This window comes from Genypterus blacodes, unplaced genomic scaffold (assembly GCF_046128005.1).
Source record: "Genypterus blacodes isolate CSIRO-AG114 ecotype Tasmania unplaced genomic scaffold, CSIRO-AGI_Gbla_v1 ptg000147l_1, whole genome shotgun sequence".
In the NCBI taxonomy this organism is placed as follows: domain Eukaryota; kingdom Metazoa; phylum Chordata; class Actinopteri; order Ophidiiformes; family Ophidiidae; genus Genypterus; species Genypterus blacodes.
The window spans coordinates 2,086,722-2,100,345 of record NW_027466949.1 but is presented as its reverse complement, the minus strand read 5'-3'; the positions used below and the strand labels follow the sequence as shown (position 1 = coordinate 2,100,345).

The window sequence follows — 13,624 nt, the reverse complement described above, 5'->3', positions numbered from 1 at the left end:
TTCAAGTAAATCCTTTAATATTGAGACCTTCCGATGTCTTACAGACGGACAGACGGAGACATTACCTACTTGTGTCTTAACAAAAGTTACAAAGTACTACTTGCTGTATCTCCTCCTCCGCTCAGTCCAGTTCGTACATCAGGGAGTTCTGGAAGGTGAAGCCAGAAGACGTGGAATGATCGCTGATGACCGTCTCCTTCCCGTCTGCGTCAATCTCCCTCAGTGAGGCCGGAGGTGGTTTGGTGTCGAGCTCAGAGGCTTTATGGAAGATCTGCTCAGCTGGCAGGTCGTCTTCGTCGATGACATCGCTGTTCACAGGGCCTGTGGCGACTTCTTCGCTCTGAAATGCAGTGTGTGGTTCCACCTAGAATAGAGGAATAGGTTTCAATGCTAAATCGTGCCACTTTATTGTCAATATTTGTAATAATTGAATTTCTTACTTGATTTGAATGTCCTTCTGAATCATCCACGTCTTCTTCCAGCTCTCTGCTCTCGTCTGGAGCATCTTCAGGCTTCATCTGGGCCTCTGACTCTAAGCAGGAGTCCAGCTTCACCTGCTGCTCCTTTGCTGTGTCGCTGGGCCGGTCAGCTGTGGTTGAAGGTGGCTGGAATTCAATTTTAGGTGAATCCATGCACATGTTGTCAACAAGCACTGAGCTTTGATCTTGAGCTGACATGTGCAGCTGCTGGACACACAGGAAGTCAGAATCCTCTCCGCTCGCTGCTCCGTTGCGTCCGTCATCTCTCTCTTTATCGTCTCCATTCTCTTCATCTTGTCTTCCTTGCTTTTCCTCATGGCCCTTTTCACTTCCCTGCCTCTGCTCCTTCCACTTCTCTTCATCCTCCTCCTCCATCACTGCACCTCCATCAGTCTCTTCACGTCCGTCTTTTGGACGCTCTCCCAATTGCAGGTCCAATCCGTCCTCCTCAACTCGTCCTTCCTCTCGTGCACTTTCCTGTTCCTCCTTCCATTTTTCTTCCTCCTCCTCCACCGCCCTCACTTCCTCTTCATCTTCACCCTTTTCGCCCTCCATCTGTGGACATTTCTCTTCACCCTCCCTCACCTGCTCCTTCAGTTCCTCCTCTTCCTCCTCTTCTTCTTGCCTCTCACTGTCACAGACCGGCTGGTTGAGCCCTGCAGCAAACTCCAGGGCCTCCTCAGAGGGAAGCACAGGCAGCGTGACGGTCAGCTGGCCTTTCTGTTTGTTGAACTTGGCCTCTCCTTTATCTTCATCCACAGCGTAGGCTAAGGGCACCTCCACTGTGTACGCCGGCTTCTTGGACTCCAGCAGCAGCAGTTTCCCCTGCACCTCCAAGCTGGTGTCTGCAGCCGACTTCAGCAGCGGTAAGTCGAACGTCACCACGATCTCTTTGGGCCTGGGGCTCTGAGCAGAGTCTCTGGAAAGCCTGAAGTCCTGCACGTCGACGAACGACCTGTATTTGATGGAGTAGTTTGGCTTTGTTGGCTCTTTGGTTTCCTCTGGCTCAATCTCCACAATCATGGGTTTGGAACCTGTTTTGGTTTTAGTTTTGGGTGCCTCTGCAGGTTTGGTTGAGCTTTTGTCATCGGGGTATGGAAAGGAAAGAGGGTCGGGCTCCTTCGGGGGCTTCTTGGCTTTGAATCCAGCTATGGGCTTTCGGATCACGCACGGCTGTGGGGTTCCTTTATACTTGGTCTTCATCTCCGTCATGTTCTTCTCATCTAGGACCACTTTGAAAGTATCCCTGACCCCCTGAATGGCCGTGTTGTCCACCATATCCATGAATCTCTTGTTTTTGCTGGCCATGTGCAGCGTGTCCGGGTGGAAGATAACATCATAGATCATAAACTTGTTTCCTTTTGCATCTCTGTCCTCTCTCCCGGGGTGCAGGTTGTGCGGCAGGGACCACCGCTGTCCCCTCCGTCCATCCTCTGACACCCCCTGGCTGCATTCGGGCTTAGACACTTTTTCACTGGTACAGATGTTGATGTAGCACTTCTGCTTGCCGTTCAGACTCGTCCTCAGAGCCTTAAACGGCTGCGGGTGGATGAACTCAATGGTGCTCCCCCTCTCCTGCTCCAGAAGTGCGATTTCCTCCTCGTACTTCTTCCTATTCTCTGGATCCGCGAGTTCGGCAGCATAATCACGCAGCATCGACTTGAATCTATCATCTTTGAAAGCCTCGGCTAACCTTTTGAGCTCATCCTCCGTCATGTTGATGCCGCGTTTGTCCTCTGTCATGTTTATGCAGCGTTGAGCGGGAGGTTGAAACTAATTGCGTCACTTATGACCATCAGCTGTTCGAGCAACACAAGTGGGAAACAGCATGGACGCCTCCGATAAAGCGTCTGGTTTGCTTGCAATCTGAGTGATAATTGCATGCAACGTTTAGTATGAAACATCCAACACTCCAAAATGTAACTCAAAAGTAACTTGGTCTCACCTGACAGGTTAATTTGAGGATTCAATTTGGTTTGGTCGCGTTTGATTTCAACAGCAGCCCTCTGCGTCTCAGCGGTTTGAGGTCACCATGGTAACAAGAGGGACGTTGCAACAACGAAAGACTTCCCCCAAGAAACATGCGCTAGATCAGTCCAAATGTTATGACGTACAAAATTTAAATAAATGATTCATATGAAATACATATAATCATACAGATAGAAGTCTGATAGATATTTCATTTATTATATTTATTTATTTAATCTTAATGATTATCTGTTTTAATGTATTTCAATGAATAAATATATTTTCTTTTTCCCTCCAAATCTGTTCGTCGTTGGATTAATTCAATTAAAGTGTATTTATGTATTTGGTCACTTTGTAAGTACAGATAAAGAGCATAGGATGAATATATTAGTAGTAATTGTCGTATCATCGTATTTTACAAAGCAGGTTTGTTGAATTTGTTTGTACTGCAAAGCGACGTGTGTGTTTATCCACCACCAGGAGTCGCTGTTCTCCATTGCGCTGGTGGTAAGAAGAATAAGTCGGTCAGTAAGGCGAAGGGGGCGGGTGTTCAGAGGAGAGAGCTGATTGGTCGCACCCCCAACAGTTCATATTTCTCACCGTCTGATTGGAAGGGTTGCTGTTACTGGGTATGAGACCACCGTGCGTGTGTGTGTGTGTGTGTGTGCGTGTGTGTGTGTGTGTGTGTGTGTGTGTGTGTGTGTGTGTGTGTGTGTGTGTGTGTGTGTGGTATAGAAGTTATTGATTAGCTATTTAAAGTGAATCTGACGTGTTCTTTGGATGGAAGCATCCCAGCAGCACAGAGGACCACAATCAATGTTCATCCAGCATCGTTGTACCTGTTCATTTGACTGTTCACTTCCGGAATCGTAAACTAAAAATGTGTGAGGTCCTTGGGTTTAAGTCTTCCTTTATGAATATGATCAGCCTCTGTAATATCTAACATGGGGGGAGGAACAGAACACAGAGAGGTAAACATAGAGGTGGCAATTTGTGAATGAAACCCGATGGCATTCCTTATTACGCAAGACTGACTCCATCTCCTCATTGTCCCCATGTGATAGAGCTGAATGGACTAAACTCATCTCCTAATGAGCTCGAGTACACTCTCTGACTTTCCCATCAAGCGGTTTGGCTCAGAGCGATGAGCCAAACAGAGTGTCTCCAGATGGTCGCACCAAACAGCTTTTATTACAGCAAAAAGAATTGTACTCAGCCAGCAGGAAGCAACCCACAGGCCAGTCAGCACATTTAGGACATGAGTGCGTCAGCTGACCAAAAGAGGGTGGGTGGGGGGTGAGGGGGTTCGTCAGTGTGATGCAAACAGGATGTGGGAAAGTACTGCATTTCTGCTGGCGATGACTGGGAAAGATTGCTGACTGTACTGGGATCCCACGCTATGGTTACACTTACTGGAGAGGACACATGACTGCTGAGGGAAGTGGAGAGAATGAAACAACAAAAATGACTTGCTTAATATTATTTTTTATTACAAATACGTATTAAATAATATGAAACGTTAGACAGCGAGATATAATCAAGATATAATCATAGTATAGATGATTAATATTGACATTTACATTTGTTTTTTCCCCAAATATGACATATAAATGCATTTCATTGTATAAACAATACATTCACATACACATATACTGTACTGTATATCAGTATAAACACAATAAACCAAAAAGGGGCGGTGGGAGGGGAGGGGAGGTGCAGATGGTGTAATGAATAATACAAACGTCATACAAAGGCTTTGGCAAGAGTGCATACATATTATCAATTATATCAAAGTAAACAAAAAGAATCCATTTGAGAGAAATGCATGTACAAATTAGCAGTAAAGAGGAAAAGCGTCCAGTGCATGTTTTTTTCTTTTATTCCCATGAGTAAAGTAGCAGCAGCCTTGTGTGCTTGGCTGCTCCCTGTGTGTCCCTGTGGTATCTTGGAAGTAGGTAGGTTGGTGGAGCTTACAGTCTACTTTGACCCAGCAGGTACCAGCATGCTTAGTGTGGCAAGGCCGGGCTTAGAGGGAGGTGTTTTACCGGCAGGCATTTTGTTTAGACTCCTAACATCGGCCTGCCAGGAGGGAATTTTCTTTGTGGTCATGTGACGGCGGGCGTGCTTAGTGAGGTGGTCGCTGCGCATGAATCGCCGCTCGCACACGGGGCACACAAACTTCTTCTCACCGGTGTGTGTTCGCCGGTGTCGGGAGAGTTCGTCGGAGCGGGCGAACCTCTTATCGCAGCCCTCCCAGCTGCAGCTGAATGGCTTCTCGCCTAAAAGGACAGAGGAAGAGAGAGAGAGACAGGCTAAGTGAGAGGGGGTCAACAAGTGAGTCACAACGCAGTCATGAAAATGCAAAGACGTCACTGTGGCTTCTTTGAATTAAAACAATGAGCTCACTGAGTTCCCATCATTATGAATACTGGGAATGACAAGGCTTTGGAATGCTTTGCCAAGGCTTTACAAACAGGATGTAACAATCATTTGTGTTAAGTCCCATTTGACTTCACATTCCCGTGAGTCTGGGCTAAATCTATTTGGCACTGCACATGTCAGTCCACTGTAAAGTCTCACCTGTGTGTGTTCGAAGGTGAGCCTTGAGGTGTGAGCTTTTGAAGTATGTCTTCCTGCAGCCCGGGAAGTTGCAGACATAGTTTCTCCTGCGGGAGAAGTCCATCTTGGTGGTGGCTACACCACCGTTGGCCCCTGCAGGCACATAAACGGGGGCGGGGGCCAGAGGTAGCAACTTGGTATTGCCCAGGGTCATTACAGTCTGAGGGCAGTGAGAGGCTTGAGAGACAGAGGACTGAGGAAGAACGAGCATCACCGTGCCCTGGGGAACCGCAGAACCCACGATGAGGGGCTGCTGGACAGGGGTAGCATTAGCGGAGGAAGGCTGGGGGAGGATGGGCGTGGTGGTGGTCCGCATTCCAGAACTGGACGTTTGAACCGCGCTGGGGATGAAGGCGGAGATTATACCCGATTGGCTGCTGACAGGGAACATCTGGCAGATGATTTGAGAGCTGGTGACTGGAGGCGGGGAGAGGGTTACAGGAGCAGGAGTGGGTGGGCCGCTTTGCAGTTGAGTGTTGACAGGAGTGGGGGTGGAGGAACTGTCCTTACAGGGCTTTGATTGACTGGCCCGCTGCTCTGTTTTTGAGGCAGATAATGTGGGTGTGAGAGGAGCGGGAGGAGACGGAGGTGTGGCTCTACGCTCAGTCTTTGCAATGCACTGCTGCTGCTGCTGCTGCTGCTGACGGACGGTCGCAGCCTTTACTGTATCTCTGTGTTTCTCTACATTGGGGGCCACTGGAATGTGGTATTGGCAGGGCATGCTGTCTGCGGTGTGGCGGATGACGCTGGTCGCCATGGCTCTGCAGGGCTGTGACGGGAGGGAGGGGGTCTTTGCATTGACGGGGGTCGGGCCAGGTTGATAGAGGCCGGAAACACAGCATTGTGATGACACGGCCGGGATGGAGATGTGAGTGGACTGGGGCACAGCGCCTGGTGTTGAGGTCTCAACAAAACTGGGGCTGTGAGGTGGAGTCATGCACTGGAAAGAGAGAGATAGAGGGATAACATGTTAACACTGTGTGACCCAATGCTTGATCTCAATTACATATTCTGCTTTGGTCTAGTTCTATAGGGACTAGTGTGTGCATAGATAAGTATAAAAGGAGGTGAGTGGGTACAGAGCAGACTAATGACCACTCAGGTGTAAAATTATCTTTATGACTCTGCAGCTGAGTTCAACCTGCTTTACTGTATGAAGGCTAATCTTGCTGCATCACCTCACCCATCATGGTCATAAACCCCTGGTCCCAACATCCCCAGCAAACAGAAGCCAATGAGTTTACATGCAAACCTTAAAACCCCAGATATATATTTACTGAGTGATTTCTGTGCCCAATTTCAGCTCAAATTGCTTTTAGGAAGAGGAAGATCTCTGTGTTACCAAACCAATATATTTTATTCATGTCTATTCATATTTCCTTACCAGGGAGGAGAGGGACACAAAGTCCTTTGCAGGCTCTGGGAGTTCTATTGGCAGGAGGGAGTCGCAGGAGTCTGAGGCGGGGGTGAGGGGTCTGGGCTTGCAGGGGATCGACCTGTTCCCACCAAGGAAGTGACCCTGGCCCCAAGAGCTCATACACACCAGGGCCTCTGCAGCCTCCAGGTCTGTGTACTCCAGGACAGTGGTGCCGCCGCTGACCCCGCTGCAAATTGACTGCTCACTGTCATGCCTCCTTCTCTTGGAGGAGGACCCACCCTGGGCCATGTATTCTGTCTGAGGGTGAACAACAAGGAAACATCAGACAAAGGATAGGAAAGTACATTTAGTGCTGCCACATCATCGGGTTATCAATGCGTGACACAGAAACGGTGAAACGGCACGTAGAGACAACTCTGGAGATATGACTCAGGTCTGAGCCTGGCATAAACAAAGGAAAACTCTCTGTCTACTGCCAATTAGAATGTGAAGAATTTGACAATTTCTTAGATCATTTCCCATCTGCTCAGTCATTGTCCCCTATGACTCTGGTTTCCTGGTCCAAACCACCGGGCCCTAGCAGTAAGGCAGAGGGGGTCTTGGTGACTACACCCCAGCCCTGTTAGCCCTGCCTTTGGCTCCGTTCCAGGACGCCTCCCATTGCCAAATATAGACCAAACAGTGACGTGCTCCAGCGGTGAGCCATGTGAAATCCCCATAAAGCGGGTTTGCATCAGGAAGTAGTTTCTAAGACTACAACTCCACTATATAATTTGACAGTAAACAAAAATGTATCGCTGTGCCAATAAACAGACTTAAACGTGATGTAACAATGTGTCGCCTTGTGATGACCGCGTTACAATATCTGCCCGCTTCAATTTCATTTTTAAATTGTTTAATATAAATATTCAGCAACTAAACAATCAACAGGAAGGCAAAGGTGCAGCTGCGTGTTTACATTATATTGTTGATATTAGAACACTGCGGCGGTGAAGTGAGACACAATTATAATAGTAAATTCACACACAAATATCTAATTTAATTTATTTATTTGCAGTGGTGAAATACTAAAACAATCACGTGAAATAAGTGAAGTGATGTTGACTGAGCTGCTGAACTGGAGAGCAAGAGCCAAAACAAAGAGAAATATGAAGTGAAACAAAATTTAAATGCTCTTACCCCCTGCGAGTCTTCCATTTCTGTGAATTTTCGCGATGGCATGGAGGAAAAACACTGAAATATCACTTTTGGTTGTCAAAGCCAGTGTAGAACAAAGAGCCGTCGGCTGCCAGTGCTGCTGTGTGTTCCGAGGAAGGGTAAGGTTGGTTTTTTTTCTCTGACTGGCTCCCTTTTCTCTCAGCTGTGTGTGTAAAACATGGGGAGGAGGGAAAAAAAAGAAAAACAAAACTCACAACACGTACCGGCGGGTGGCAACACTCGGCCAATCGCAAACGTGTGTGTGCTGCGCCCTGGCCAATGGGAGGGGAGAGGGCGCGTGAACAGTGCATGCTTGCGGAACGGTTGGAGGAAATAACGAGCGTGTCCGTCGGTGGGCGTGGCCAGGAGAGTCAGCAGTGTCAGAGTAAACCCGGTGAACTGCCTTCCGCTAAACTAGGCGAAAGGGCGATCCAGTCTATGCTGCGTTCAGCGGCGGTGGGAAAAACGCCACGGAGGCTGCGGATAACAGCCTAGAAGTTATACAACACCGTTCCACCAAACAAACTAGATTGTTCTGTTAAATCATTTACAACGACAAGAATAAGAGAAGTGACAGCCTGCTCAGTGTGTGTTGCTTCTGGCCATTACTACTGTAAGGTTTTGGATTCGGACACAAGAAGACAGTACCTGCTATAATGAAAGTAATATAATATAATGTAAAGTTGGTGTGTAGGCTTATATCACCAATAAGGTTAAGAACGTATTTATTTATATATACAAATTGGTAAACGCCTGTGTGAAATATTACACACTATAAGAGGAATTAGGGGGAAAAATTGCTACCTCTGTGTTATTATGGCTTATACAAAAGTTTATAATAACAACAAGACAGATGTTAAAGGTCTGGTTGCAGAGGATTTTTAAGGAAGTAAGGTTGTTAGTTAGGTAGAGAGAAAGAGAACTCCATTCTTGAAGGAGTTCACGGTTTGCACTGAGCAGAAATGTGACTTCAATTACATCACAAAACACCTCACTTTCTTATGCTATAGACAAAGAAATATATTGTGCGTGTATTGACGCGGGGACATTAATCTTGTAGCTAAAAAAACATTGCATACTGGCGTTGTACTCAAGGGGAGGAAGCTTAAGGGGAACTCCATACAGGAAATTTGTCTGGCCTCTTTCCCACAGCAACTGAATGCAGCACGATGCCAGATGAACTGAGGGCTTCTCTCTTGTTTGTGACCTGCAGATTTCTCACTGAAAAAGCTGATACGCAGAAAGGAATTACTTGTCATTGCTTTGACATTTAACGAGGCAACCACAAAGCTACAAAGATAGAGAAATACTTTGTTTCCAATGTTGTCCGTTTACCGCTGCCAATGTAGCCAATCTCCATCCTCATAAGGAAAAAGATTCATGACCCCCAAATACCTTGTTGTTTCATAGTAAGCCACATCCAGGGCCTCAACCTCAAGTCTATTAATTGATGAATAACAAACAAATTAGGTTAGTGTCAAACAGCTGTTGTTGAGCTCAGGCCAAAGAAGCCGCCTGAGGTGCACTGCACACTTGGTCATGATCCTATAATGTGTTATGTCTTTGGGTGTAGCCTCATTTCAAGGAATTCTGGACTGGAACGAACCCCACTACCTCCTTGTTTTTATCCATCTGACCTATATTAGCATTTTTGCAGCAAAATGGAAAATCAGTGTCAGAACGGAACATTTCTAGTAGACATACACGTCTAAGCTGTAATGCATCAACAAACAGGTGAAAGTCAATAATGCCATGCTTTCCTTCTCTTGATAGTGAAAAGCTTGATCTACATATGTACTGTATGTGGTCTGCTTTTGGCAACTGTATTCTCTCTGTCAGTGAATTCAAATTAGTCTTGACCTACACATCTCGTTACATCACCGGCTAGGTTTAGACAAAGAATAAAATCTGTGTCATAAAAATCCCAGTGAAGTTATGGAAACTGGGATACAAAAGCAAAACCAATTTAATATCAATAAAATGACCTAATATAACTTAGAGACTTTAGTTCATATTCTGTTGTTTGCTTTCAGTTCCACAAACCTTACATGATCTCACTCTATCTCCCCTTTCTCTCTCTTAATGGTGTTTGTTTGTAGCTCGCCTGCAGCAGAAGGGAGTGAAGCAGGTGGGTTGGTCCACCCCTGGCACAGGCCGGGCCGCTAATGAAGGCCGTGCCCCGGTATGACTCACATAAGCATGACCTCAGGGAGCAACGAGGGCACGGAGCTGTGGCAATGCGGCTGCAGTGCCAGCAGAGAAGGGAAGAGGGAGGTGTTACGGAGAAAAACGAGTTCGCATGCAGGCATTGACAGGCAGCCTGCTTGTGATATAAGTGAGGCGGTCCGCTCGCGACTCAGTCAGGGAATCTGGAGGAAAGGTTACGCTATCTGGGCCGACACATGCACGCCTCCCTGTCGGGCCAACTCCCCTAACTGTGGAACTCAAGGAGTGGACTCAGAAAGGGGGGTGTTGCCCCTGCAGGGTTAAATATACCACCCAGGGGCAATATTCCACTAACAGCCTCTATTGCTCTGACAGGCAGCAATCAGAGAGTTCTGCATACGCAAGAGTGTAACTTCCACATAAAATATCTCTCCTCACAATGTCGTTATGGCGTTGATTTAATCAGATTCCACCTGTAACCGTAAATCAGATTGACGTGTACCGACAACTTTGCAATGAGAGAACGATGAGAGAAGTGTTGTTCTGTGGAGGAGGGTGGGGACATTTGTGTGCTTTTTGTTTAATTCTCGCACACATTTGAAGGTCGAAACCACAGACAATTACATGAAACATCATTAAGTTCCTAAGTGATGATATAGATAGACGTCGACAAGTCGCCATGGATACAATACCCAACAGCGCCTTAACCCCATGCTGACATCGTCTCCGCTGGCATGCGTAGATACAAAGATGATGTCACCGATAAGATCATTTCTGTCATTCAATACATGATGGAGGAGAGCAAAACTGATCCGCCCGAGTGAAAACCTCAGAGAAAATTCTTTGGGGTTGTGAAATCTTTCCGCTGAGCTCCTCTACACTTGTTTACACTTTGTTTTGTTGATATGCAGAGGGGGATTTTTGCAGATTATTGTTTGGGTTACTAATAAATGAAGTTTTCCCACGCAAGCTGGAGCTTTGGCAGTTTAATAAAGCTGCTAATGTAATATGAATATACAGGATGCATAATGTGTTCAACTGTACAGTAAGGGGTGGAAAAACACTGCTGGTTGCACCTCCTAAACACTGTGAACTGGTATCTGGGTGAAAAGACACAGCAGCAGAAAGAGGATCCAGACTGACCAAAAGAAGAACCTCCTTCCTCCTTGCCTCCTTCCCTCCTTCCTGCCTTTCTTCCGTCCTGCCTTCCTGCCTTCCTTCCTTCAGACTGACCGTTTTTCAAGTGCAAAACATTTCACTGAGGAGCTCCACAGTTCCTCTTCAGCCTTTGTGTCTTTTATGTATTTTTATTGTGTTTCCACGTCTTATAGCCGCAATAGAAGCTGAAAATGTCCTTCAAGTATTTCCACATCCAGTTGGGTGTTTACTTGCCGTGGCGCTGTACACTGAGCTGGAGAAGTTAGTGCATAAAATAAACAATGCCTTTGAATTCTTGGGCAGCGAAGCTCAAACATTTGTATTGTGCTGTACAAACTGTTAGCAGAAATGCGGTGGACCTCATGCACAGTAAGAAGGTCATGGGTTTGAATCCAAGTGGGTGAAGGATGATGGAGGATGTCTGTGGAGTTTTGACTGGAATCAGGGTTGTTGAAGTGTTTTGATTTTAGTTTTGTGTTGAATGATTACTTCAACACAAAGGCAGCCCAATGTTCTCAGTCTTTTCTCTCTCTCTCTCTCTCTCTCTCTCTCTCTCTCTCTCTCTCTCTCTTTCTCTCTTTCTCTTTCTTTGTGCATGAGCAGCCTCTTCAAGTCAACTCCTCGCTGGCTGGCGACGCACCGCACCGCCCCCTTCCTCCTCCACACGGGGATGGGAATGACAACATCCCCAGCCTCGCCTCCGGATTGGTGGGCAGGAGATTCTGAAGCCAATCTGTTGCTATGAGACTCGTGTGCTGCATCGTTGTCTGTTGTCCTGGCAACATGGGGAACAGGAGGCAGGTTTGAGGCTCCCTGGAGGAGCTCTTCAGAGAAGGTCTGGGTATGTGTGGTATTTTATGAGGAAGCTGGAGGCTTGTTAATATGTAAACGTGTGTGTCTGGCTGCAGTGGCTTTCCATACAATGTATGTATAGATAATTAAGGACCATATGGTTGTGATGTGTGTGTGTCTATTTTCATTCCATATGGGCTTGATTAGGCTTGTTGGCGTTTGTATAAACAGAATCACAGACACAATAACAAAGGACACGTCTTACTGCATTACACATCGATCTGTGTATATTACCATCCACATATACGGTGTGAGTATAGCAGGGACTTGAGTTTTATCTTTCAAATTAAATACACCTTGTCTGTTTTTAGGGCTATATATGTATATGAAACTTTGAAGCAGAGATTGACATCTAACTGCCTGCGTCAATGTTTATCTGGACCCCAGCCTGATACCAGATATGGAACACTTAATGTCTCGCAGGTAACCGGAGACAGATTACAGCCCTATGAGAAGAATGTGTTTGGTTCCCCCCCCCCAAGACAAAAAACAAACAGATCCTTTAAATAGGATGATTGAAGAGTGTTGAAGTAGGTCAGCTGAGATTGTAATTGCAATTTTACTACAGGATGAAAGCAAATACAGGTATGGTGAGATTGGACCCAACGCAGCTCAGAGCGTTGAACAAAGACGGGTGAGTTACTGCAGCATGGTGTGTAACAAAGTCTCTGCAGGGATGATGCAGTGGTGCAGAAATGACATTACTGTTAGTTTGTGATGAACAGGAAATGAGTTTTGAGGGTGTTTACCAGTAGTTTCCACATGTGTGGCTGTGGGTGTTAGACTCTGTCCTTGTTATCTTGATGTCAAATGTGAAGTGATATTCCGTGAGAGTGATACAGTTACAACTTTCCATCTGTTAGTGACTCAACTGAGCTGGAGTCTTTAACCGCATCTGTGACCCTAAATGCCTGGTGATGGGTGGGTTTGCAAGATTTTCCAGCGGCACTTTAGAATCCAAAGAAAAACAAGAGAGAGAGACATGTAACAAGATTAACCATCGAAAAGAGCCATTAAAGATGCAAACGTCACCGACACAAAGTCAATCAAGAAAGAGTGAAAGGAGCCGTGAGAAAAGCTGGTATTGTAAATCCCTGTTTGGAATAACAATTTGCTATTAGAATTACCGTGGAGAAACAGTGTGACAGCTAATAAGAAAAACAGAGAAAAAAGCAGACGTCAGACAAAATAGCTGCGGTTCAGGAGAGAAAATGGAAACATTGCAGTTCGTTCTGCTCTCTCTGCACGCTGAGCGTCAGCCATCATCCCTCACCCTCGATTGATATCACAGAGGTGAGTTGAGGTAAATCTCCTAATGTGTGTGTGCGCGGGGCTATGAGTGTGCGCAGCTCCCCGAGTCGCAGCTCACACTTCATATACGCAGGACAGACGCCGCAATTTGATACAGACTGTTGGTTTAAATGAGGACAACTCCGGAATAAACCGTCGACTGGGAGAGAGGACAAAGAAAGTGAAGGAGTAGAGAGAGCGGGAGAGGGAGAGGGAGAGGGAGAGCAGATGGCCTCGCACTTGAGGACAACAGGACAGCGTGGCAGCATTGCTGTTCCTGTTGGGTTAAAATGTAACCAGTGCCTCCGGGTTTACCTTCACTCCTCCACCCTATTGTTCTGTCTATCTATCTATCCTTTCATGCGTGAGATAAGCAGCACCCAGCAACTACACAGGCGATACATGAGAGGAGATGTGTTACGTGTGCATGTAGACGGACTGTGCTGAAGATTGTATTTCCGTTTGTGTGAATCCAGCTCTATGGTGCCTTTCACTGATCTGCCAGGGCGAGAGAGAG

The 13,624-nt window shown here is 46.4% G+C and overlaps 2 protein-coding genes across 2 annotated transcripts; both read right to left on the bottom strand.

Moving 5' to 3' along the window:
* Window positions 1–51: 51 nt before the first annotated feature.
* dnaaf2 (dynein axonemal assembly factor 2) lies at window positions 52–2,559 on the bottom strand. Its single transcript, XM_076165535.1, has 2 exons — window positions 390–2,559; window positions 52–358 (listed from the first exon to the last, which is right to left on the bottom strand). Exons 1-2 carry the CDS (start codon window positions 2,220–2,222, stop codon window positions 122–124), a joined length of 2,070 nt encoding a protein of 689 aa, XP_076021650.1. The 5' UTR covers window positions 2,223–2,559; the 3' UTR covers window positions 52–121.
* Window positions 2,560–3,912: 1,353 nt separating this feature from the next.
* On the bottom strand, window positions 3,913–9,707 carry LOC143012465 (Krueppel-like factor 11). Its single transcript, XM_076165586.1, has 5 exons — window positions 9,690–9,707; window positions 7,624–7,804; window positions 6,451–6,741; window positions 5,028–6,006; window positions 3,913–4,726 (listed from the first exon to the last, which is right to left on the bottom strand). Exons 2-5 carry the CDS (start codon window positions 7,663–7,665, stop codon window positions 4,425–4,427), a joined length of 1,614 nt encoding a protein of 537 aa, XP_076021701.1. The 5' UTR covers window positions 7,666–7,804; window positions 9,690–9,707; the 3' UTR covers window positions 3,913–4,424.
* Between the last annotated feature and the right edge of the window lie 3,917 nt (window positions 9,708–13,624).